Below are 25,497 nucleotides of genomic sequence, written 5' to 3' on the forward strand. Positions count from 1 at the left end.
CCCTACAGGCATGGAGGACTGCGCGCACTTCGGCTGCAGTGCTCCTTGCAGGCCACAGATGGGACTGCAATGACTCGAAAGGCACAGCTGCTGATCCCTAGACTGGGGAGCAAAAACCTAAAGACGAAAAACAGGCCGAGCCCAGAACAAAGACATCTCCACAAAATGAGTTCAATGTCTGTTCACTTTCCCAGTGTCACACAAAACCAGAGGGTGTGGGGACAACTGGGAGAGCCACTGCCCTTCCCCCCTTCCCAAAAGAGAAAAGCGGAGCTCTGCTCCAAATCCCAGAAAAGTGACATCAGAGTGCAAACCAAGAGAGAGGGAGAGGGACAGAGAGAGAGAGAGAGGGAGGGAGAAGAGAAAAAACAGCACTGTCAGCCAACAGAATCCAGGAAAAGAGGAAATTCCATCTGAAACAGGATGGAAGAAAAGTGACTGCAGAGCAGCAGTCCAATTCAACCACACCGCACTGGGGTGCTTCCACTGTGTCAACCGAACAAGACCACACACCAGGGGGGTGTGCTTTTCCCAAACCTGACCGAACAGTCCCACGTACGGACGGTCCTTTCACTGCCCCAACAGAACTCACCCGCGTATACACTTCACTGTGCTGGAATTTAGCTCTTATCCAGAGCAACCTGAACTTGGGACTGACGTGCTGGAATTCTCTAGTGGAGGAAACTACAGCAGAAAGAGAGACAGCATCTGCCAGAAGTGCAGACTCGATTGACAACGTGTCAACTACCCTACTGAACATTAAAATAAGTAATAAAGACAAGAACAAAACTAGCAAAATGAGCTTTAAACTACAACACACAAACAAGAGCAAAGAACCACAGGCTCTGATAACAGAGAAATGAGCTGGATAGCCTCAGAAGATGGCCAGCGTCTATGCGGTTCAGACCACCATATGAAGCTAATTCCACCACTGAGGGCCCATAACACACAGCAGAGTCTTACTTGAATATAATTATTATCAGGCAACCTACTTCACTCCTCCAGTCACATGATCACACGATGTGTAAAAAGTGTGGAATGTGCTCTGCTATCCAGTCTTCTGATACTAGTGGCCCTGGTCTGTTTGAGTTTATCTGGTAAGTGAATGACCAGGTTTGAAGAAAATTTCCATCTGCCCAAATAATGTCGACGTGCTTCTGAGAAATGCTCCGTAATCCAACTGACAGTGAGGCTGAATGAGCGAATATTTCACAAGCATCACGAGTTGCAAAACATTATTGTGCAGATTCACAGCCCTGTCTCCAAACTGAGGGTCAGGGGTCAAAGGGAGTAGTCAGAGCCACGTCTGTGACAGGGGCTGAAGGAACACAATCGCTCACCTGCTGCTGCTGTAGCTGGAGCAGCTCCAGGGGGCCGGTCTCTCCATTGGCGTCGCTCTTGGACCCACCCTCGCCCACTCCACCGTCCGATTGGCTGCCCGGGCCGCCGACTCCGTTCTGATTGGAGGAGGCGGTTCGGACGGCCTCGTTCGCCGATTCCACCATCATCACGTATCACCTGGGAAAAGGAGACGGGCAGAAGGGAAGTGTTAGCACGCGCAGAACAGAGCAGCTGGGTTTTGCCTGCCTGCCTGCCACAGGGCCCGGAGGCCTTCTGCAGCTCTGTAAGGGTATTGGAATCGCTGATCTATAAAACATGTCAGTTTCCGCTGGCCCACACTGCCAGGCCCCGTCACGCAGGAAACGTTCCTTCCACGTTGCGTCAGCGTTTGGACCCCAACCGCCACGGGTGCGCTGTAAACACCAAACCACGCAATCCTCCATCTTGGAATACGCCTTGTGGCCAGAGCCCATTTTGGTGACCTCACTAAATACACCAGCACTGACGGGCCATGAACGCTAGTAAAAAAACTTGGAAACCAGACTGGGCTTCCAGAGTTAGGACTGGAGCTCCAATAATGAACCTGCAGAATTCATTATCCTCAGCCATAACATAATATCCATTTATACTGCCGAGCATCTGATACAAATCAGTTTAGGTACAAGCCCTTCTCTTAAGAAACTATACCTCACTGACTCCCCGTTTTATTTCATTTCAATTACATTTACATAGTGCTGTAACCTTGTTGTTTTTGTGGGATTTTTCTTTCTTTTCCCCCACCACTCTGGGAAGGTATTACGCACATATTGATTTTTATGATCCCACACATGTAAACTCAATTGTCACACTATTATGGCAAAGTTGCCGGGAAATTTTTTTTTATGTGCCTGATTCATAAACATGTCAAAAGGTTTGCACAAAATTAGCTATAACTCACCAACTGCCTGTCCAATCCTCATGAAACCTCTGCTTAATCTATCTTGCCTGTGTTCCGTAATGTCTATTTTTGCAACATGTGCTCAGAACCCTATAATTACTGCTTGCAGCTATATTTTATGATTATTTATTTATTATTATTATTATTTTGATGCAATAAATGAAATAATTTCATTTAATTCCATATCGTGGAGCGATGGGCATTCTCAAAGGGCTGAAGAGCAGTGGATGTGGGAACCGAACCCTGGACTTCCACGCAAACAAGGCAATGAATTTTCGCTTGGAAAAACAGTGTACTGGGGTCAAATAAAAAATTTGTGGGCAAGACACAAAAACCATTTCAAATATGCAAATTCTCAGCTCCCAATAACAAAAACAGAATAATAAAACAACTACATTTCTTCAGGGGTTCTTCAGTTAGGAGAGAAAAAAGAAAAGAAAAAAAACATTAAATCTTGTTTCAACAACCTTGGGTTGGGCAAGAGAAGGCATTCCACCACCAGTTGCCTTCTGGGTAATAAGGAAAACATTCTGTTGAACAAACAAAGCTGATGGCAGCTGAAATGCTGAGCGGGGCTGTTTCACTGATGGAATGTGACCAGACGCATACTCAGAGACAGGCCTTGATTCTTTTATTTCACCAACGGTGTGTCCATTATTTGCACTGGGTGGAAGGGCAAATGTTTGGTGCGCCGGGACGCTAACCACGGAAACAGCTGAGGGGCCCCTGGAGCCACGCGGCCGCCATTTCGGCTTCTGAACCGCAGCAGAAATGTCTGCACGTCCGCCGTTTGTTTGATCAGCTTCTTCATCTCCCCTCTGTTTCAGGCGGCGGGTGTTAAATGAGATTTGAATAACTTTATGTTTGTTTTAACACCGCCAATCCTGGGGGGGGGTGGTGGGAGGGGGGAAGGCTATGCTGCAGTTGATTCAATGTTGCACTCAAAAAGGTTGACGACATTCCATTCCCCAAAAGAAACTTTAAACGTTTTTTGCCTCTTAGTTTTCACTGTAGACCAGAATTTTCAACAATACAGCACAATTTTTTGGTTAAATATCACCTGTATTGACATACAGTGTTGAGTGTATTCTTTAGAAAGCCCACTGAGCAAAAATTATGACCACTCTTAGGGAAGCCTGCTAAAAGACATTTTTCCCTCAAACCTTTATTTAATGTAGGTTATCAAACAAACTCAGAGAACACACAACTTAGTGTCTAAACAAATAACACTTGTCAAAGTGTTAACAAAAATCAATGCCAGGGCCTATTTTACAACAGATTAGGACTGTCTTCAGCAATCAGAAAATCAAAAGGTGTAGAATACTCTGTAGACCGCACCTGATAATTATGTCTGCTTACCCAATATAGCGGACTGCATGCCTTAGCTTGCGCACAATTTCAAAAAAAAAAAAAAAATTTGCTTGACTACAAGAATTTTGGTTGGACAAGAGCGTTTCAACTAAACAATCCACAGAGCGACTAAAAATAGTCAGCCCTCTATGTCAGATACAGTACACACACACACGCACACACATATATATATATATATAACTTACTGTCTAAAGTAAACAGTGTCTACTTAACAGGACAAACAGTGTGTTGTGACAAGAGACAAATGCTCAGGGCTATCCCAATTTCAATGGGACCTCTGGTAACTAATACACGCACATGCACATGCACATGCACATGCACGTGCAAACATGCACACACACACGTATGCAGACACACACACATACTTTCCCCATTCAGTCCATCTCCTACCCTCACTGCACAGTGTAAATAGCGAAGGCAGAGGGGGCCTCCTGACTTTTGCCCCTTTACAAAGAGCTGAGAGACAGACTTCTGAGAGCAAACCAAACAAACAAATATCACATCAGGTCCCCAGCGAAAATAATGGCATTAGGTGCACGAATTCCTGATGATACAGAGTCATATCCAGTAAGAGGAGAGCGCCACAGCCAAGACATGAGGTCATGAACGCTGTCGGCCAATAAATGGAGACGGGAACTTTAATTATGCTGTGAAAACAGAAGCGGTCTGAGAAAGCCCTGTAATTGGTTCTGGCGGGTTGCCCGTTCCTTATTCTATCACTCTAACTCCCTCCAACTGACCTTTGACCTCAAGTAATAAAGGTGCGTGCATTCCACAGGGGCGTGGGGGTGGTTGGGGGGTGATATTCGGATCCAAGCATTGAGGCACTCAGCGTTTTGAGATTATAGCAAAAGCATGAAAAAAATGCAAAAATATGACCAAGCACACCTTAAGATTGAGGAAGTGGGCCAGTGCAGGATTTTGGGTAGGGTCAGGACACCCTTGACCCACACAAGCTCCACCTGGATCACATCCACATTACAGAGATAGCCTATGACAACTGATTAATAATGAGAACTTTCATAAAGTTTTTTTGGAAAAAATAAAGATTAGTTTTGTGGCATTACTGGGAAATCTATGACCATTACCATTTCTGGGCCAGGTGGTGTCTGTGTGGGTGTTTTTTTGTTTGTTTGTTTTTTTCTTTCTAAAAACCTTGTGACATTTTTTGAATCTGTAATCTAATGCCTGTGGTTTGGTTACCCAACTTCCTTCATTCTTATTTTATTTGCTATGGTAAATATGGAGCCTAGTCCAGCCAGACTAAGTTGGGTTCTTTCTGAGGCTGTCAGAGAACAGTCAGCCACATTGACCCTGTCGGCATTTACATGTGGTCAAGCCAAATGCAGGCTAGAGCGATGACATCATGCTAAAGCGAAATGATGACATCATGTTCAAGAGACAGACTCTGAGCAGTCAGTTACAAAGCTAGAATGACCCAATGCAAAGGCTCTGGCCTTTTCAGAGGCTTCCAAAAATACAAGAAACGCGAACAATAACCGCACTCTGCGAGGCACCAAAACGTGAACAGGGCAAAACGCACGAGAAATGCACTCTGAAATGAATTTCTGTTTGCTGTCATTTCTCGCTGTGGGGCACCAATAGCAAACAACATCAGCTTTACACAGCATCATTCAGTGCGAGAACAAAGCCAGCAAACAGCCCTCTGCAGGGTTCCAGGGGTGGCTGTTTGCATTTCCTCACTCGCACAAAATCTCCCATGGTCTTCCTGTCGAGCCTGTTCACCGTTGAATGTCAGCGGCAAAGCACCAGTTCTGATAAGATCAGTACAGAATGCACATATTTCTTGCAAAGAACACAGCGCTAGATTACTATGACAGTGTCATGTCAATCATGTCCCGAGACTCTGACAGAGGCAACGCCTCCGCAATTCATGCAACACCACCACAAATGGCAATACTATCAAGGGCTGGAAAGGAAGAACTGCACATCAGCCACAGGGGGAAAAAAAATTTATGTGTGCACATGTTTATGTATGTACATTCACATACGCCCGCACCCACGCACATGCACACACACAACACACATTCCTGAGGTATTAGATATCATCAGTACTTTTCCATCCATTTGCTCAAATAACTAAAAATGAACTTTGACTAAACAGGCTAATATCACTAAACAATAGCTCGACATATTGTTTTCACCGTAGCAGTCATGCAATCATAATGCAACATTATGCAATAACCAGCAAAGATAAGATTACCCTCTGTGTTTGCTCAGTCATGGACATTAACAGCCAACCTGGGCGTTATTTTCAGCCTAACACTTCCTGTAGAGCGGCACCCTCAGACATTTAAAGCCCCCTATCTGAAGCCCACACCCGCTCCTCCACACCCCTGCCCCCCCCCCCCATCCTCCCCCCAGCCCTCCCCACGGCCCTCCCCACGGCACTGCCATTGCACCCTTGAGCCAAGCTACTGACCTGTTTCAGTAAACATCCAGCTGTATAAATGGAAATGCGTGCACACTCTGGGTGAGAAAGTCTGTTAACCGCCTAAAAGGTAAACATTTGCTCCATGTTCGGCAGTTTCAGTTTTTTTGGAGCACCTGCCTCAGAGCGGAAAGCCCCAAACCTACTGCACCCCAGACTCAGCCGGACCCGATTGGACCCACAGGTGAGCTAAATTACCTGTAACCCAGCTCAGCGGGTGCTGCTCATCCCCTGCGCATTTGATAGACAGTCAGCGAGAGCGTGACTGCTCGCACAGCTGGGGATCTGCTCGGTCTAACTGACAGGTATTTCCACGGTAACTGAGATTTTCTGCATTTCTTTTTTTTTTTTTCAGCAACAGGTGGTGAGGCCTTGTGCACGGCTGAACTGGTGAATATCCAGACGAGACAGCTGCAACACTATCTTCTGTAAACACGGAAAGCCGAAGGACAACAAAACCCACATTGTGCATGTGCACAATGCATGTGATCCGTGCTCCCGATCAGCGCTGCAGACAAACCGCTCGGAGCCAACCGAAGAAAAGAACATTATGAGACCAATGAAATATGGAATATGAATAAAGCCAAAACCACTGAACTTCAGCTCAGTTTTATTTCTCTGCAGAAGGTCCATTTGAGACAAACACAGAATGCACATGAATCATCTTTAATACCCATCTAAAGCATTTCTTTATTGAGTTGCCAATTTTTCTTAAATAAAAACCCTATGGAACAACTTTGATTATTCAGGACTTCACCACTGCAAGTGACAAGCAATGCCTCAGTAATGCTGAATTTATGAGGACCTTTAATAAAAAAATGAGAAAAACATCTTGATAAAAGGTGTATACAGGGGCTGATGGGTGTTATGGTGCTGTTCGAGTGCGCGGACGGAGGGGTATCGAATCTGCGCTGTGCCAATGCCACAGCAACTAACAACCCCAGTCTGGATCTAGCATTGCCCTGGGATGGTTTGATTTCATTCGGCTGCAAGGACTGCATCTCTTTGCACACCAGTGACCACTAATGGTCGGTCAGGGGACCATAAGTTTGTCTGTTGACCTGTGCACACAGCGTCTTCCACAGACTCATGTCTGTTCGAACACAAATCACAAACTGTGTGATAAGAAGCAGTGGCTGAGATTGCATGCTTCAGAGGAGACCACCTTGCCATCTGCACTCTCCCAAATCAAAAATGGAGGCTGTGATGAGCTTTGCAGTCTGCCCATGATAAGGAACACCAAATAGGGGAGAAAAATGAGAAAAAAACATTTAAAAACAGGCAAAACTGGCAAGCCAAAATGAATGCGCAGCACACGTGTCACTACTGTCCCCTCAGTGCCAAATTCAAGTTTTTCAGCCTGCAGAAATATAAAATCAACTGTGCCAAGATTAGACACTTTGTCAGGCTGAAGCAATGTGTTAAACTCAGAAGCACGTCGCAAACAATGATCTCTCTGTGAGACTTCCCAGCACCAATGGGGAAACATTTAATACTAAATAACCCCCCTCCCCCCCACTCCACCTTACTCCTTTTAAGTCAGTTTTCCAGAAGGCAGCTTTGAAATGAGTGTGCTTTCATGCTTTCAGAACAAATAAATGCACAGGAGGACAAGTCAGGTCCAGATCGGGGGAGGGGGAAAAAGGCAGTCCTGAGCCGTGGATGCCTGAATTTACAGAGAAAGTGCGCATTAAATCAGCTGTACATGTGCACGTGTCTCCACTCGATGACCGGGGTCCACTGGAAGGTGGACAGAGAAACAACCAGGGATAAAAACACCACCAAAGTTCATTGGATTTCTGGATTTACAGCGTATCAAATCAAATCCTTCTCCAAATTTCTCACATGGTTTTAATATGTATTGTTTTTACATACACAAATTATTACCTTGACGTCGGCCTGTTTAGAAGGCGATGCATCATATAAGAAGGAAGTACACAAGACGTCGCCTGGGAATGTGGTTTATGGGGTAAGATGAATAATCACATTTTTCACGTTGTGAAATGTCTCAGGGGAATGATAAGACTCTCGTGTGGCCCACAAGAGCTCACACTTAGTCTGTACCATCGCTTTCACAGAGAAACCAGAGAAGAGTTCCACCAATCAGAGAGCGTGCTGGTAAGAAGAAACAACACAATCCCAATGGTGATTGGTGTAAAAAAATTTGCTACACCAGAGGAGGCTCATCACTGCTTCAAGGGACGATAGCCAGAAGGAACCCACCAATTACCATTGCAATGCTCTATTTATTACCAATATACTCCATGATTGGTGGAGAGCTCCTCTTTGGTTTCTATGCAAAAAAGTGTCAATTTGCCGTTTCCTGTTAAATTATCCCTGGAACACGAGCAGAGCTGCATTAGCCTCCTCCCTGCTGGAAGAGTGCGGTTTCATCACACCCATAATGGGTGGGGCTAAAATTAACTGTCAATCATTGCCTTGTCTGAAAGAAGATTTTTCTCTGTACCAGGAGATCATGAGGAGTATACTAGCCTAGCCTTTAAATGTCTGCAAGATACATGTCTGAAATTACAATGCCAAGAAAGACAGAGGGAGAGAGGGAAGAATTAAATGCATCCTGATCTGTATATTGTCCACCAAATAAAATGCATCATCATCATCATTTTCATTTTGTTTTTTATTGTTCTTTAGTAGTTTAAAGAAGTTGAGCCTGTAGCTCCAAGGATGGGTCCTTTAAGGGTTAAACAAGCCAAGGTTTCAGGTTTTGGTTGGCAGGTGTGTGGCCACTGAGTCACTTCACCAGAAAGCCCTCAGTACAATATACAGTCAAAAACATATGACTCTATGGTAAGCAGATGAATAACACAATGCAATATAATAGTAAACAGAAACAAGCATAATCTGTTAAGCCAGGAATTAAAGGAGAAAGAAACTCATAAAAAGAGCAATGAGAGCCTACCAGCTGCTCCTACTGAGAAGCCCCACAGAACCGACCCATTCGAGGGCTCACTTCTCAGTGAAGATTTGTCATTTCATAGTGTGTGTGGATCCGCCATAGCCACACCCAAAAAAAATAATAATAATAATCATAATCATAATCATAATTCCAATACCAGTCAGTACAAATTCTGTGAAGCATAGACAGCCCTGTGGAAATTTCTCAACTAACTGGCTGAGGCTATGTCGGGTGGGGGGGGGGGGGGGGGGGGGTGTGCGTTAATCACAGCTGCTTAGTGAATTTACAGCCTGAAGCATGATGGGTGAAGCAGTTTGTCCTGAAACAGGCAGGTATAAAAAGGTGCTGCTCCATTCAGGGAAGTCAGAGACGGGACAGGCCTGTACAGTATATTAAAAGTGGGTTTTTTTCTTTTTTGCTTCCCGGTGCAGAGAATCAGGCTTAACAAACCCCAAAATGTGTGGAGCTACCATGAGTCATCAGACATTCACTTTTATGAACAAAGAGATTCTTTTTTCCATTTTACTGGGGAGGCCAAACTGATCTGTCCATATGAGTCAGTGATCGCAAGCACGTCAAGCAAAAAGCTCTGCTCAAAACAGCCTTCACATTCACTTCTGCTAATATCCAACATTGAGGACCATCTTCTGACATTCACAAAAAAAGTGAACTTTTCCTCTTTTAGATGAAATTAAGTGTTGCTGAAAGCAAAAAAATCCACAACCAAGAATATTCACTGATCAGAAAACCGACCCAGTTCATGCTTTACACCAATGTATTCTACCAAGGTTCATGCTCTCGAAAAGCTGCAACAATGGACCACTTTGAAAGAAAAAAATAAACACTTCCATTTAATTAGAAGTCAAGGTTACGTACAAATACCCCATACACGTCACATAAAGATGAAAGTAATAAGCAGAATTATACATTCTTATTCTCACATTTCTGAATTCTTACTGGGGTCCTTTAATGTGGTTGCACTGTTCAGTGCATTTCCCCAAAAGCACAAAATCGAAGATGCAGTTTCACGGAACTCCAAATGACTCAGCACACAGACGGCTAAAGCTGTACAACTGAATCCAAATAAAAGGCTGAATGAGACAAGCCAGTCGGATCTGTTTCGCTTACAATATCCTGTCTGTGATTCAGTCTTCCTCTAAGCCCACAGGAAGACTGAATCACAATCAGAAAATAAGCCCTCAAAGAAGCCTTAAGTAATTCCATAAAAGACCTGGAGTAATCTTATGACATCTGTTTATCTGTCTGTCTATGTGTTTACATATTCATCTATTTATCTATCTTTCAACCATTGTACGACCCACAATGACACAGACTTTGGATCATTAACAGTTCCTTTCTTCATACTTTTCTCTTTCCATCACTTTGGTTCTGATTAATATTCATCTCATCAGTACAAAAGACTTTGTTCCGGAACCCTACAGTTTTTAACGTACTGTTCAGCAAACTCCAACCTGGCCATTCTGTTCCTGGGGCTTACCAGGGAGCCCTCTCAGGTTATGCTGGTGTAGTCTTTTCTTTATTAGAGAGTAATTTTGGATTACTTAATTTAATATTCGACATGCGTGCTCATGACTCAATCAACGAATCGACAAATTATTCACATCCCGACTCCAAAAGCAATCAAAAACCTAAAATCAAGGCTAGATACTGAAAACTACCTCTTTGGATAAAAGCGTCTGCCAAATAAATGTAATGTAATGTAAATGTAACTACCAGTGAAGCCATTTGTCCCTATCATTATGGTGCCCAGATAGGAGGGGGGGAATATGCATAAAAAGTGCTCTAATTTTCTACAGTGTGAAACCAAAGTGTATAAAAAATACCCACTGATAAAAGCAGAGAATCTGAACTTTAACTATAAATGAATTTAAATTAAAAATATAAAATTGGGGAGTACAGAGCCAAATCCAGAAAACGTATATCGGTCTTTGTCCCAAACATTACGGAGCTCACTGTATAAATGACTGCATGGTTCATAAATTCCACATCATGCGGTATTACATGCTTCACCTCCAATAGAATATTACAGAGGAGGCATGTAATGACTCATTATAAATGCTTTTTGAGATTGTAACATAATTCTCCTTCTGCTTCATCACTTCAGCAAGTCTTCACAAAGTAAATAAAAAAATGAATAAAAACAAAATAAAAGTAAGATATCGACAAGTAAAGTCGAACCTTGGAAGACTGTGAATCGGTAGGAATCAAACTTGAATCGAATCTGAATTTAACAGTTGAACAGATTTAATCTGTTCTTGCGATATTCAGGTACATCTCATGACGAGCTTCTGACTTCCAACTCCAATGTAGCTTGGGTCACCAGTCTCCTCTGATGACTAAAGAAAAGTGCACAATTTTTCCATTTCAGGTTGTTCATCTTTCTCAAGGGAAAAAAGTGGGCTTTACATTTCAGCTTTCGGAAAGTTTTGAGGACCAGGAACCTGCAAACCACCCCCTCGCTTTACATTTCCGGGATGCTTTGAATCTCACACTCAAGGCCTCAACATGACACAACTCAGCTTGTGTTCCTCTACTCTACTCCTGCACCACCCTCCAGCTCTATATATGCCCAGCTTTAAGACCGAGGGTTTTACATATTCAGTAAATACCATAGCGCGAAGACGGATGGCCAACACTCTTATACCGCGCCTTTCAGAATGGCACATGACGCGCGTGGTCCATAGCGCGCCGTTGCCCGGTTACAGACCGCGAGGCCCAGCGCTGACAGAGCGAGCGCCTCAGCTGGAAGCACTCCGCAGGAAACCGCACGACCCTCCCAACGTTTAAAAAGTTACGACGGAAAATTAACAGGAGGAGCGATGAGCACGGTCAGGAAAGGGAACAAGGTGTATCATTTATCCAGATCTTCTGCTCACCATTTGTGAAGTTTGGCACCACAGCAGCGAATATGGCCGGAAAGCAAAGGAACACCTCAGAGGTCCGTACATTTACTCTACTGCAGACATTCACAGACTGTTTCCCTTTCTCTCTCTCTCTGTGGTTTACAGTGGCAATGTGTGCAGCTGGAAACATCTGGAGGCATTTTATCTGTGTTTACATTTATACAGAAAGGCTGAAATAGCCCAAGTGCCAGAAGAGCACTGCACACACACACACACACACACACACACACACACACACACACACACTACGCACACACACACACACACACATACTACGCACACACACACACACTGACTACACTCAGACCCCCACACACACACACACAGTGCACTACACTCAGACCCCCACACACACACACATACATGCATGCACATACACAATAAGAGACAGATGGACAGACAAACACACACACACATACATGCACACGCACACAGAAAGAGACAGAGACAAATATACAGAACATACAGACTCTCACACACACACAGACACACAGACAGACTCTCTCTCACACACACAAAGACACACATACACACACAGACTCACACAAGCACAGACAGACACACACAGACAGAATCTCTCTCACACACACAAAGACACACATACACACAGACTCACACAAGCACAGACAGACACACACAGGCAAACAGAAAAGCAGACACACTTGCAAACACTTGACCAACAGTAACATTGCACTTTTCATCTACAACTGGTGACCATGTGGAATAGAAATCAGTGCCAATATTTGTCTCGAGAAGGCTGAGTGCTTGAAATCTGCTTTAAATATCGCCGTATTACCTTTCAATACGGGGGGTTAAAAGTGATGTGCTACAAAAAAAATCATGTGATACCAAGTGCTTTTCAACAAATAGTGCTGACTGCATTACATAAGCAATGTCAAATCTGCTTATTTTACCATAAAACTGTGCTGGGATTTACATAAAGGCCTCCCATTAGACAATAAAAAGGGGCTTAGATGTTATTTTCCAGGCACGCCACTGCTAACTTGAGCTTTCATGTGCTGTGCTGGAGTTTTATTTGGACACCGATGATTGATAGCAAACACTTTCCAGCTGGAGTGATGATTGGCCGCTGGCTGCAAAGGAAGAGTTATTATTGGCTCGTTGCAGAGGCACACGAATGCCGATAAACGAGCGCACTCCGCAACAAAAATATTTGCCTCGTTTCGTTAGAATACATTTCACGCCAAAGTTCCAATCACCGCAAAGCCAGGAGAGCGTGGAGGGAACGCGTTTCGGTTGTGACCGGCACTCTCATTTTGGGGGGGATTAGTAGACAAGTGGACATGTCGGTTTGAAGGTTCCAGAAAAACGAGGCGAATGTTCTTCACCTGGTTTCTGTCATGATTATTCCAAAATTTCCCCCTCAGCACAAACTGCATAAATGACAAAGGTAAACTAGCGAGGGCCGGTCATTTTTTCCAGCATGCCGAGTGCAGAGACACAACAGCGGACTCGGGTTTTGTTCAGGCTAATCGAATGGGACGCAAAAATGGCGCCGAACGCTGACATCATTCTGACCGTTTCCACCGCCAGGCAGAGAAGGGCCCCGTCTGGAACCTGACGCACACAAAGGCGCATGTTGTGTACCAGGCAATTACAGTGATTGAGCGCAATTTACCCATGTAAACCGATATGGCACCGTAAATAGGGGAGCGTTCGGGGGGGGGGGGGGGGGGGTGGGGGGGGGGCACTTCAAACGCGGGGACGAAAGCGGGGCGTGCGCGATCGCATTCCGAGAAGCCAATCAACTCTGAACTTTGCACCAGCAATCTTTTCTGACACTAGTGCACGCATGTCGGACATATGCATGCTGTTTTCTGCTTCTGTTTCCCAATGATAATGCATCCATTATTCCCATGAATTGCCCACAGAGCCACTTCTCCACAGTCTCAACATTCACACGTTTTGTCAGTCCGTCCCACCGCCCACGTTCACAACCTCAGGGTAATCTCTGGCCTTGCTCTCTGACATGTCAAAATGATTACTAATACTGCCCTTTTCATGCAAGATCGACGGATACAGATCCCACCCCCCACCCAAAAATTTCAATGCAGAAACTTTCATGCATGCTCCTGATGAATTAGTTCAGTATTCAATATGCTGCCACCGAAAGTCCTGACCAACTGACAGTAAGTTCATAACTCACCAGGTTCAGTCCTTTTTCAGGCCCTAAATTGTGAATGTCGTTGAAAGATAAAAACTATACAAACAGACTACTTTATCAGGGAGATCTGCTAAGAGAACAACTGAAAGAAATGTAATGGATAGATGATAAAAGAAACAGGGCGCTGATGCGGTCCCTGTTTCAAATGTCAACGGGATTACTCTAAATCTCCCGGGAGCTGCATTCTCTCGTGAGATGCCTTTCCCCTTTCAGACCATGTAGTAATGGAACGTGCAAGTCAGGAAAGTCACATAACTGGAGGCGGGTAGGTGTATGCAAGACCATTTTGTACCGTTCAAAAAACACCGCATGCATGTGAATTATTGGATAATTGGATGTCTGCTGTGTCTGATTATTTTCTGCATAAAGCACGAGTGGATGGGGTTAGACGTTACTGTTGCCACGTGCACGCATGCACACGCACACACACCTCTGGGATCTTCAAAGGAAACAACCTCATTTCACCGTCATTGGCAGGCACTCCCTCCATCCCGTCCACAAAATGACGTCAGCGGCTTACTTTAGCTGTCAGTAGGCACCGATTTACGAATGGGCAAGGGCAGGGCAAGCTGGCAGTCGCATATCGTATATCGGCATATTGGCAACACCTAAAACATTTTAGGCTGGTTTTGAACCTAAACTTTAGACGCAATGCATTTCCTGCTTCAAATGTCCAAAGTTACTTCCAGCGTTTAGAATCCTGCCCATGTGTTTATTTTAATTACTGTTTTGCTTAGATTTGATATATTTATTATTAAACATCCTGTATAAGTACAGCACTTGATCATGATTATGATATTTACTGAGCACACCTTTGATGTCCACAGCCACAAGAAATATCTGTTGAATATACAACATTTTTTATGCCAGCAGACCTCAATGTATGGCATCACTTCTGGGAATAAAATAAGATTCTTGAATCATCCCGGGATGTTTCCTCAGTGGCGTGTTTTGACATCGCCCGTCGGCCCAAATACTGACACACAAAAGCGCAGCGCCAAAGCAGCCACGCTGCAGACACGTCCACGAGAGACAGGAGAGAGAGAGAGAGAGAGAGAGATGTGTATGAACCAGTGCGTCAACTGAAATCAGGGTTTGAAACACAACGGCAATGTGCACCAAGGGTAAAGCCCCCGCCCTTCAGGAGGCCTGACAGCCATATGGGTTTTGTTTATTTTTGATTTCAAAAAAAATGGAGGGGAGAGAATTCTCTAAACCAGAAAGCGGCTGAAATACTGGGGATTTTGGGGGTGGGGAGGTACCACTGAAGCTCTTGATTTCAGGATAATGACATCCACTGTGTCTGAAGGTCTGTCTGCCCATCCATACACACCCCCCCCCCCCCCCCCCCCCCCCCCCCCCCCCCCCCCCCCCCGCCCTCTCCATCATGCAACAGCACCACCTCTGGGCAAACAGAATCCTGCAGTCTATCTGCACCAAACACACATGAAGTCTACCCATCCAACCAGCGGCTGTGCAAATCAGCCGTCGGACTGGAGAGAGAAGGAGGGGCTGACACCACAGAAATAAGAAAGGAGTGCATTGGCAGAACTGTCCAAAACTGGGAGAGGGTGTTTCAGTGATGGGATGTTTTTTAAGAATATCAACCACACAAAGAACTGCAAATACACTTAGGTCGAAAAAATAAAACTAAAAAGGGGATATTACCGAATATTACCATATTCTCCTGTCAGCTTAAGGCACATTCATACCTCTCCTGTCAGAAGATACAAATTTATACTCAGTGTGCACTAGAGTACAGGGATACATACAATCCAGAGGAACACAATAAGCCAACAGCCAGAATCATTTTCTCCAGTAGAAATTCAGAGAATGCGTTCAAAGCCCTCACACATTCACACACAAAAAAAAAAAACACGGACAGTACGGCTTATAATCGATTCCACATGCTTCATATCTGCGTGCTGCCAGTCTCACTCTTCCATTAAAATAAGCAGCACTGACTCCCAACCTCTCTTCGTCTGCCAAAAATTCCAATTAACACTTTCCCCATTCAGTAATTGGTTATCAAATTAGCTAATGAATAAAATTTAAAATACAGAGCCCGGGCACTGCTAGTCTAATTGCTCATAATTCGGGAATAAACGCCGTCGAATGAAACGCGATCATTTGTGTGATGTCGTTGCCGTTTTCAGAAAACCACCCCCTGACTCCACCGCGCTACGTTTGACTTTGTTCTTTATTAATTCATTTCAGTTTTTTCACTTTCCAGTCGCTAGGACAACATCCATTTCATGAAAGTGTGCACAAAATGATTGCTGGAAAGAAGGAGGTGTGCAGAGAGCTTTAAAACATTTAATCTAACAGGAATAAAACACAATTCAACAATCCATAAAAGTGCCTCAGCTTTCAAAAGCATGTACAACATTTTTATGCCTGAATCTATTCAATAATTAGCAGAGGAAGCCTTGTTTTAATGAAGTCATATCCATAAACAAACGAATAATAAAATTTATTTTAATTGCATGTTTTATAATCACCTCAATCGCTTGGACGTGCAATACAAATTTCTTCAGAACAAGAAAAGCACTGGAACAAAAAACAAAGTGCATCTTGTCCTTGAGATGTGCAGAAGCCCCTGTTTTTCCCTCTGTGGACAGTATAATCAGGTCTATCCTGTATCTCCTCTCCCTTCACACAGCCCCAGGTAAGACTGGAGTCACTAACGCTACTGCTGAAAGTGCAAATAGTCAATACATGAGGTGCCCCTTTCTCCAACCGTCATTAATATTAATTTACTCGGCAGCTCAAAAGCACGGCACAGTACAACAGTTTATCCGGCAATAAACCTATGCCTGAGAAAGCTTCTGCATACGAGTATCTAATCTAAGAGCGTGTGCTTGAGTACACATGGACAGAGAACACACAATGTTCATGAGAGAGTCTGCCTGTCTGTCTTTCTCTCTTTCCGCCTGTCTGGAGATGGCCCTACTCCTCATATCCCTGCAAAGGAGTTTTGAGGGACCTGGTTAAACTGTCCGATCATTCAATTTTACCATCAGTGTGAAAACTACATATGGACACTCACATTCAGAAGTTACAAGGACTAAGAGATCCTTGACATTCACTAAATCTGTGGCTGTTTTCTGTATGTTTAACTGCAGTCTGAAATAAAGAGGTTACTCGCTGGCAGTCTAGAGCACAAACTGATCAGATAAACAGCCATTAGCCGTTATCCAGTCTGTAAATAGATATATTAATATATATGCGGTTTTCATTTAGGTAAGTAATCAGATCCATCGGTTTAAATGATCGTTTTTTTTTTTTATGTTTAAGCACATTAAACAACAATCTCTAACATGGAACGGGACCCCACACCACTTGTTAACCATTAAGAACATTTACTTTGAGCAGATGCTCATCCAGACTCATGCACACATACAGGTTTAAGTAGCAAGGCAGTAATTACAGTGACAATGATTCACAAATGCAAACTGCATCCAAGTTTCCATATTCATCAAATGTGAGTAGAGACATTAACTTATGAAGGAAAATGGAACAAATTTCATTAGTATAACAAAACATTTAATCATGTTTGCTGTATTATTAAGCTTTGCTTGTGAGTTTGGTATAAAAATGATAAATTATAAATTTATAAATAAAAGTGGTTCAGATGACTATGACTAGGCATGATTTAGAGCATGACACTTTCACTGAATTTAATTTACGCTTGTGCATGCCTGTTGCCTCACCTCGGTCACAATCTTACCAACCACAATACCAATAAATTTGTTTTACACTAGTAACAGCTACTATCAATACAACTACAAATGTATTGTGCACACTTAAAAACAGGCTCAGTTTTTGAACTGAGATTCGAAAATAAGCAGTTTCCAAACACTGCAAGAGGCCTTCAAACCTCCTAAAATTGCAATCACGCCCACTTTCACCCCAGAAGTCAGAATCATCCAAGAGAACCGCAACATTTTCAGTTGTGAAATGGCATCACTCTTCAAACGCAGTACAAGTACGACAAGTACTCACAATCGGAAGATGAAGCAAGGCATGAAACATGGAATAACAAAACATGTTTATGTTACAATGTAGTGCCAAAACAAAACAAATAGGAATGTTGGCACTTGAATGGGATACATTCAGAGCACTCCAGTAAAAAAATATGGTTCAGGAGCTAAACCAGGTTTTCACTAAACACAAATAAAATGTCCAGTCAGAACCACAAATATAAACACCCAGTCGGTGTGCATTCAGATACACTGTGTGTACGTGTGTCCATCCACATTTGCATGTAACAATTGAGCATGCCTGTGTATGTATTACATGACCAACAGGTATTATCAAAAGTAAAACAAATTAATGGAGAGAAACTGATTTTTCTGAGAACTCTTTTTCCCCCCTAGTAAAATATGTTTTTGCCACCCCCTCTTTTTCCCCCACACAGTTAACACTTTTTTTGATTGGAGATTGAGGGCCTACTCTAAACCAGCGTGCCGCTGGTACCAGTTGTGTAATTAGAACCAATCGGTAAGCCATATGTCATTTTGCTCTGTTAACAGCTTCATGTCGCCACGGTGACAGAGGTAACACCCCAGCCCCTTTGCAGAAAAGCACTAACATAGTGAACATTAACACAGCCAACACAAGTGCAGGCTGGAGTGCTCAATTAGCTCCATAATTATTCTCCGCTCGTTACTAATGCAAATTAGATTGCACCACTTAACTTCACCAAGTCCCAAAAAATGGGTCTGTTAATTGAGGCCTTTGGAATGTAATTACTAGCTAATTAGCATATCAAAGCAATGGATTTGGACGTAACAATAAAAAGGGAACAAAAACCATCGAGTAATTTTTGGTAATGGGTTTTGCTAATTGAATATGCATGTGTGCACCACTTAAGAGATAAATTACCACTTCGACATGTGACTTTAAAAGGGGAGGAATGGCACAGCTATTTTATGCGAGATACTTTCACTTCAATTTATCCACGACCAAATGAAGTCCAGAAATAGTGCGACTGATTAAATACTAAAGAAAAACAATATATGCGAAAAGGCTGTCTTCATATTCATGGCCTTGTATATTATAATTATTATTATTATCATTGTAATAATAATAATAGTAATAATAATAATCAGATGCTCCAGCCACGGTTTATCTATCAAGACACAGATTAGATTCTTATACATGATTAATTTATACAGCTATATACTTTACTGAGGCAGTCCAGGTTAAGTATCTTGCTCAAGGTTACGACCAGCGTCCCAGCTGGGAATCAAACTCACAATCTTTGAATTACAAGCCCAGCTCCTTACGCCTTATAGTACGCTGTCACCCAAGAACAAACCAGCTGAAGGGTAAGCCAGTAAAATAAACCTGCCAGTAACACGGGTCTAGACTTGAGATTCGTGATTTTCAGCATGGAGGGAAATCGGTCCTGAAAGTAGAACTCTCAGCCCTCCCGCCCAAAATCTACCAGCGGACAAATGCGATTGTTACAGAATGCCTGAGGTTTTCTTTAATGTACATGGCACTGACATAATGCCTCCAACAACTAATGGAAAATCAGACCAGCCCTCCCCTACAGCAGGGGGCAGAGGTGTACAATAACCTGCTGTTGCAGATAGACCCGTAAGGCACTGTACAGTTGAAAAATAAATACATCAATGGGACCAGGCAGGTATTTATATACAATATTAAAAAATGTAAATTTAGAATGTAGTACCACACAAATGTCTTTCCATCGCACTGGTATGCTAATTCTTCGAGGTTGCAAAGATTATCGAAAATAATGTCCCCATGTTTTAAGTGCATCTTGTAAACATGGACTCAAATAGGTCGCCTTAAAATTATAAACCTTGCATTTAAATTTCCAAATTTAAAACTGCTAATAATACCCAGGCTCATAAAAGGAAAGAGAAATCCAAGCGGAAGACTTGAAGGGTTTTTCTGGCAGGAGGGGTGAGGGGGTGAGGGGCGGCGTGAGGAAATGTCTTTGTGGGTGAGGTCAGAGCGGCTGTGTTTTTGAAATCAGGCACGCTGCATCTGCCTGCACTGTCAGTCGCCCATCGAGGGAAATTAAGCACAATGCTTTCCAGACCGCAGACTTACAGCAGGCAACATGACGGCACGCTTACCGTAAACACAAAACCGCCATCTGCAATCCCGTTGGTACGAGACGCAGAAGGCGGGCTCTTGCTAGGATTCTGTAATGACTAAGTCAAACTTTGGAACAGGACAACAACAAAAAAGCCAATGGAGACCTCCGTTTTGCCATGCCGAATGAGGCCCGATTTTTCTAACTGACGTCTCTTTTCCAGTCAGTGTCGACTCACGTCTCCCGAATTAATGCTCGCTTTCTCTTCCAATCAACACAAACTTGGTCTTCTCATCAACGAATAGCTCACTCTCTCCCCCAGCTCATGCTATGTTGTTCTTCTGATCAATGGTGTTTCTTTCTGCCAATAGATACTAGCTTGTTCTGATGGTTAGATCTCTCTCTGCCAACTGACACTAGCTTGTTCTTTCTGCCAACAGATGCTAACAGATGCTAGCGCCCTCTCTCACTCTCTCTCTCTGCCAACGGATGATTGCTTGTCCTTCCGATCAATGTTAGATCTCTCTCGGACAGTGGATATTAACTTGTTCTGATCAATGCTGGCACACTCTCTGCCAACAAATGTCAGTTCGTTCTTCTGATCATTGCTAGCTTAGAATATGTTACGAAATATGAATATTTCATATTATTTGAAGGACTTTCATTTGATCAGGCAAATCAATTTTCAGGCATTGAATGCTTTTCTTTCCTCGAATGTGCAGCAAATTATTCCTTTAGGCAGAAATGACTTAAAGACTTAAAAGTTGCTCAAAGTCCTAAATGTTGAAAGTCTGGACACCAGGTCACTGAAACCAAACCATACATGCAAAATGACAAGCTCAAAGACAAACACTAGCAAACAGTCATGGCCAAACCTGTCCTTTGCTAAAGGCCAACATTCATTCAGAATTTGTCCTTAATTTACAAGAAATTGTAAGAGTTGGCTTAAGTCTTCCTTGCATGAGTATACGTGAGACAGAAATCACGTCTTTGGCAAACTTGGTGTTTGCAAACTGTGAATGAACATTTTTTACCTTACTCAGACAAGGTCTTCAAAAAGATCTGGAAGGGACTTTCCATAATATTCCACTATTCTGAAGTATATGCCCTCCCTTTACATTCTAAGGCTCAACGGGTTTCTTTAAGCCTCTAATAACATTTCACCAGTCCCATAGTAAGAGCTACATTCCCCCACCCACCCCACCTTGGCTAGCAGATTGCCAAAACTTGAAGAGACTTTGATCGGCAAGAGAAGACACAAGGGACCAGGCTGAGTCATATGAAGCAAGTAATTTCCCTTTCAGTGAAAATGTTAAATAAAGGAAAATACGTGTCATTCCTAGGAATGTTTACATTATGTCTCACTCTCATAACTTGTGTCATTATGAATGGGAGAAACTCTAATGAAAGGCATCCATTTCATCCTGCCAGTAGTTATTTCCTCCTCAGGTTGCACACACCTTTGCAAATAGTTCAAACCAACAATACGATTATATGTCATTCCTGAAGAATAATCGCACAATAGACACGTGTACAACTTCTGGAACATGACATTCCGGCACAAACTTTAGACGAGCAACATGGAAATGTTCAGAGCTCAGGATGAGGCGAGCCAAGGTGCAGTTTAAATCAGCGCGTTTTCAGCCTGTGGTGGGAGATTAGCAGTGACTCGGCTGTTCTGATCAGGCCACCTCGTGCTCATGCTAATGGGCGAAGGTGAGGAGTCACAGTCTGCATTGTTTTCAGAGGCTTTCAGAGACTCTACACTTTAGTCATTAAACAGCACACGGCCTGGGAGAATCCTGAGAGTAGGGCTGTCCACGCCCAGGGCCCTGGACCAAATCCGAACCTGGGCTGGCCCAACTTGGCCTCTCCCAACCTGGCCTCCAGTGACTGACTACAAAATCTCACTCCTCCAAGTACAAACCTGTTTACCCTAGCCTGTGTCTTTAAATGAGAAATTAGTTCTTCTCATTTGTCCTCCCTTGCTTGCTTCTTAAATAAATAAATTCCATACACACATAAGTCCAGAAATGCAGCTTCACAGTTAATTTAAAAAGAATTAATAGTCATATTTCATTCATGCTTTTTCCAATTCTCACACAGGCGCTGGATACACAAAATAAATGGTTCAAAATTAAAACTTCATTACCCATTTGCTCATCAACAAACTGAGTGATTTCAAAGCCTGTGGTTATTCTAAATATCATGGGATACAGAATTAGAAATGGAATTAGAAGGTGGTTTGTGAGAGCAGGAGGGTTTAGCCTGCAATATTTGTTATAATCTATATTTTGACATATGTATGCATTCTCCTTTTCAACAAAAACAACCTCTGTACTTAACCCACAGTGCACTTCAGGTCTTCCTTAAAAATATATATAAAACTAAACAAATTCCATTGACACTGGAGGGATGATGAATTGTTATTTTGGCTGCACGGTATGGCACAGTTGTTATCAAATTTATTTGCAAATTAATTTGCAATTTTTTTAAAAATTTAATATCATCTTCGATATCAACAAAAGTAACGATCACTCATTTCACTTCTTTGAGTTCTTACATAAATAAATACGTCGGCTTCTGAGACATTTATTTATAAATATGATCATTTAATTAGGTGATTTATTTTAAAACTTTAAAATAAAACATTTACTTCAACATTAAAAGCCCTATAATTCCAATTCAATCAAAATGTCATCACTTCCATGTCAGCTCCACCTTCACTTTTGACGAAGTGGCCAGAATTACACAATCAAATGAATCAGAAAACCATTATGCTTTAAACTTTGCAAACCACGCTGACTGCCACTTAACCTGTAAATGTAATATCTTAGAGAAACTTTTGTTAGCCAGGTCACAGGCAATATAGGATGATAATCAACAATTTTTCAGTTTTTTTTTTTTTTGTTTGTTTGTTTGTTTGTTGCTGTTAAGTGGAATGGTTAAAAAATATGGGCAATTTATGCAGACTTTGACAACCACCAACAAGTCAAAACTATTGAATGAAAAATAATTATGTACCAATGACATATTGAATGCAGTTAAAATGTTCTAAATAACTTTCTAAAATGTCAAAAGTTGCTAGTAGATTGAAGTGCTAAAGGATTTCATAAATATACACGACAAGCTATTAAGTAAAAAATAAACTACTGCCATTGTTTTAAAATGTATTATTGGACAACAAAACATTGCACGAATCCCCAAAAGACAAATTTGTCAAAAAACATTCTCTACATAGAACAAGTAATTATTCAATATAGTTTATAAATTAAAATGTATGTCATTTTCCACGATAAATATATTGTTTTAAAGTTATTTTATAATTTAACTGTTAACTATTAACTATTATGCTGTTGGGAACACACATGTATCTTTGTTTTACGTTTTGATTTACTAAGACTGTATTTTCAAACAAGTACATTTCCTTGAGTGGACACATGTAATGACATGTCAACATGCCAAGCTTCGTTAATTATTATTATTTATTTTTTTTAACTCCAGACGACCACCTGTACTTTCTTCTAAGAAGGAAAACTGGAATAAACGTCTGTTCGAAATAAATTCACAAATACAACTAATACAACGTATCTAATGTTAGTAGCCGATAAAATAAAACTGTTTAAATATACAGCGTCGACACCTTTAAACGATTAATCATCCTCTGCTCCTATAGAATAGTTGAAGATGCCTGTGTTTTTTTCCCGATTTTGGTTGATGTGGTCCAGTATTTTTGTTGCTGTCCATTACTGAAATAATACCTTCACAATAATACGAGAAATTCTACGCGATCCACGGTCGCTCGCTGCCTCGAAAAATGATCCATGGCTGATACTGAAGCGGCTTCGAGTAATATTCCTTATGTAACATATTCAAATTTTAAACGTTAAGTTAAAGAATTAAGGTGCCGAAGAAAAGTATGACTCGACACAAAAGTACAATAGCCACCATTTCGGTGATCAACTCGGCTACAGAATGACCACCCCGGTGTTCAACCCGACAATGGTTAACCAACAAACCATTTTAAGATGTAGCATAGTTATTTTGGCAACAAAGTTTCATCTAAGAAACGACAAACTAGCTTCAACGTCCCCACAGCGTTGTGCAACTTTTGGAACTGTACTCTGAGGGAAACGGTGTGCTCTAAACGTACGACGCGTTACAACTGCGGTAATTACAACGACAGTGTAGTTGCACATGTATCGGCATTATAATAAAATCACTTTCAATGGGAAATAGAAAACTTGCCTCATTTTGTTCAAAGCCTAAGACATAACGAAACAAACAGAAAGGCATCTTGTTAAAATGAGATACTTGACACATAACGAAACAAAACTCCATATTTCTGACAGGTCTGAAGCTCCGTCCCTCCAATCGAATCCACGTTCAAGTGAAGTTAAGAGCCATTGGATTGTCAGTCAAAATACAAAAGTACATGAAGGTGATTTGAGAATTAAGAAAATCAACCTGTTAGGAAATCCCGTAGAACTCTCAGCTTTCACTGTTGCAGCACCATGCGGATTCTTCACTTCCAGGTTCAGATGGGCTACAGCTTCCAGCAATCCCCAAAAACTATGCAAAAAAAAGTGATAGAAAATAAAAAAAGGGAACCTCTTTCTCGGATTTATATCGCGCAACCATTAGGCTACTTTTACTGAAAGATCGCCTTCAGCGAAGTTCTTTCTTTCCTATTATTTTAAAATAATATAGCTTCCCCTCTCTGCGAGTGATCCCTCCAGTCAGTGATAAGACGAAACAATTACCATGCACTAGCTCAAAGCGTGGTCAAACCGCTCTCGGAAGTTGGGAGAGGGAAAACCGCGCTGCCCAGTTGTTCAAGTCTGATCCGCAGTCTCCCCGTTTTGTATGAGCCCAACTTTCCTTTAACCCTTTAACATTAAACACAGAAGGCTTGCGGTATCCTACTCCCGGTCTTTCTTACTCGTGATTTTGTCATCTCGGACCCGTCCGTTCTTACAGAAATCAATGCTAAGCAACTGAGTTGTTTCAGGGGTAGAGAGAGAGTGTGTAGCCTACCGTATTTCGCCGAAAACAGGTGCGCATGACATTCCTACCCTCTGTTTAGCTGCTAGTCCTAGGGCAATATGTCGCGCGCAAGCCCGAATGGAGTGCAGCAAAGCGATGATCTTTAACCTCCCTTTGCATCAAGGGATGAATTTTGCCATTGTGTCTGCGAAAGTGGAACAGATGTTGTCGAAAAGACAGAGAAACCATTGAAACCGTTAACTACTCCAGTTGTCCACGAAATAACAAATACCCGCGATTTCATTGTTTGC

The 25,497-nt window shown here is 42.4% G+C and overlaps 1 protein-coding gene across 6 annotated transcripts in view; it reads right to left on the reverse strand.

Moving 5' to 3' along the window:
• The window catches only part of foxp4 (forkhead box P4), a 68,497-nt gene extending 43,201 nt beyond the window's left edge, over window positions 1-25,296 (reverse strand). For 3 of the 6 annotated variants that reach the window (XM_035383211.1, XM_035383215.1, XM_035383214.1), the window contains exons 1-2: window positions 24,668-25,221; window positions 1,341-1,518 (exon numbers count right to left, since the gene is read on the reverse strand). In XM_035383211.1, the coding sequence (XP_035239102.1) occupies window positions 1,341-1,508 (168 nt within the window). In that variant the 5' untranslated portion in view covers window positions 1,509-1,518; window positions 24,668-25,221. The other 3 variants (XM_035383212.1, XM_035383210.1, XM_035383213.1) reach the window with 3 other exon arrangements.
• Window positions 25,297-25,497: the final 201 nt, after the last annotated feature.

Source organism: Anguilla anguilla, chromosome 11 (assembly GCF_013347855.1).
Source record: "Anguilla anguilla isolate fAngAng1 chromosome 11, fAngAng1.pri, whole genome shotgun sequence".
Lineage (NCBI taxonomy): Eukaryota > Metazoa > Chordata > Actinopteri > Anguilliformes > Anguillidae > Anguilla > Anguilla anguilla.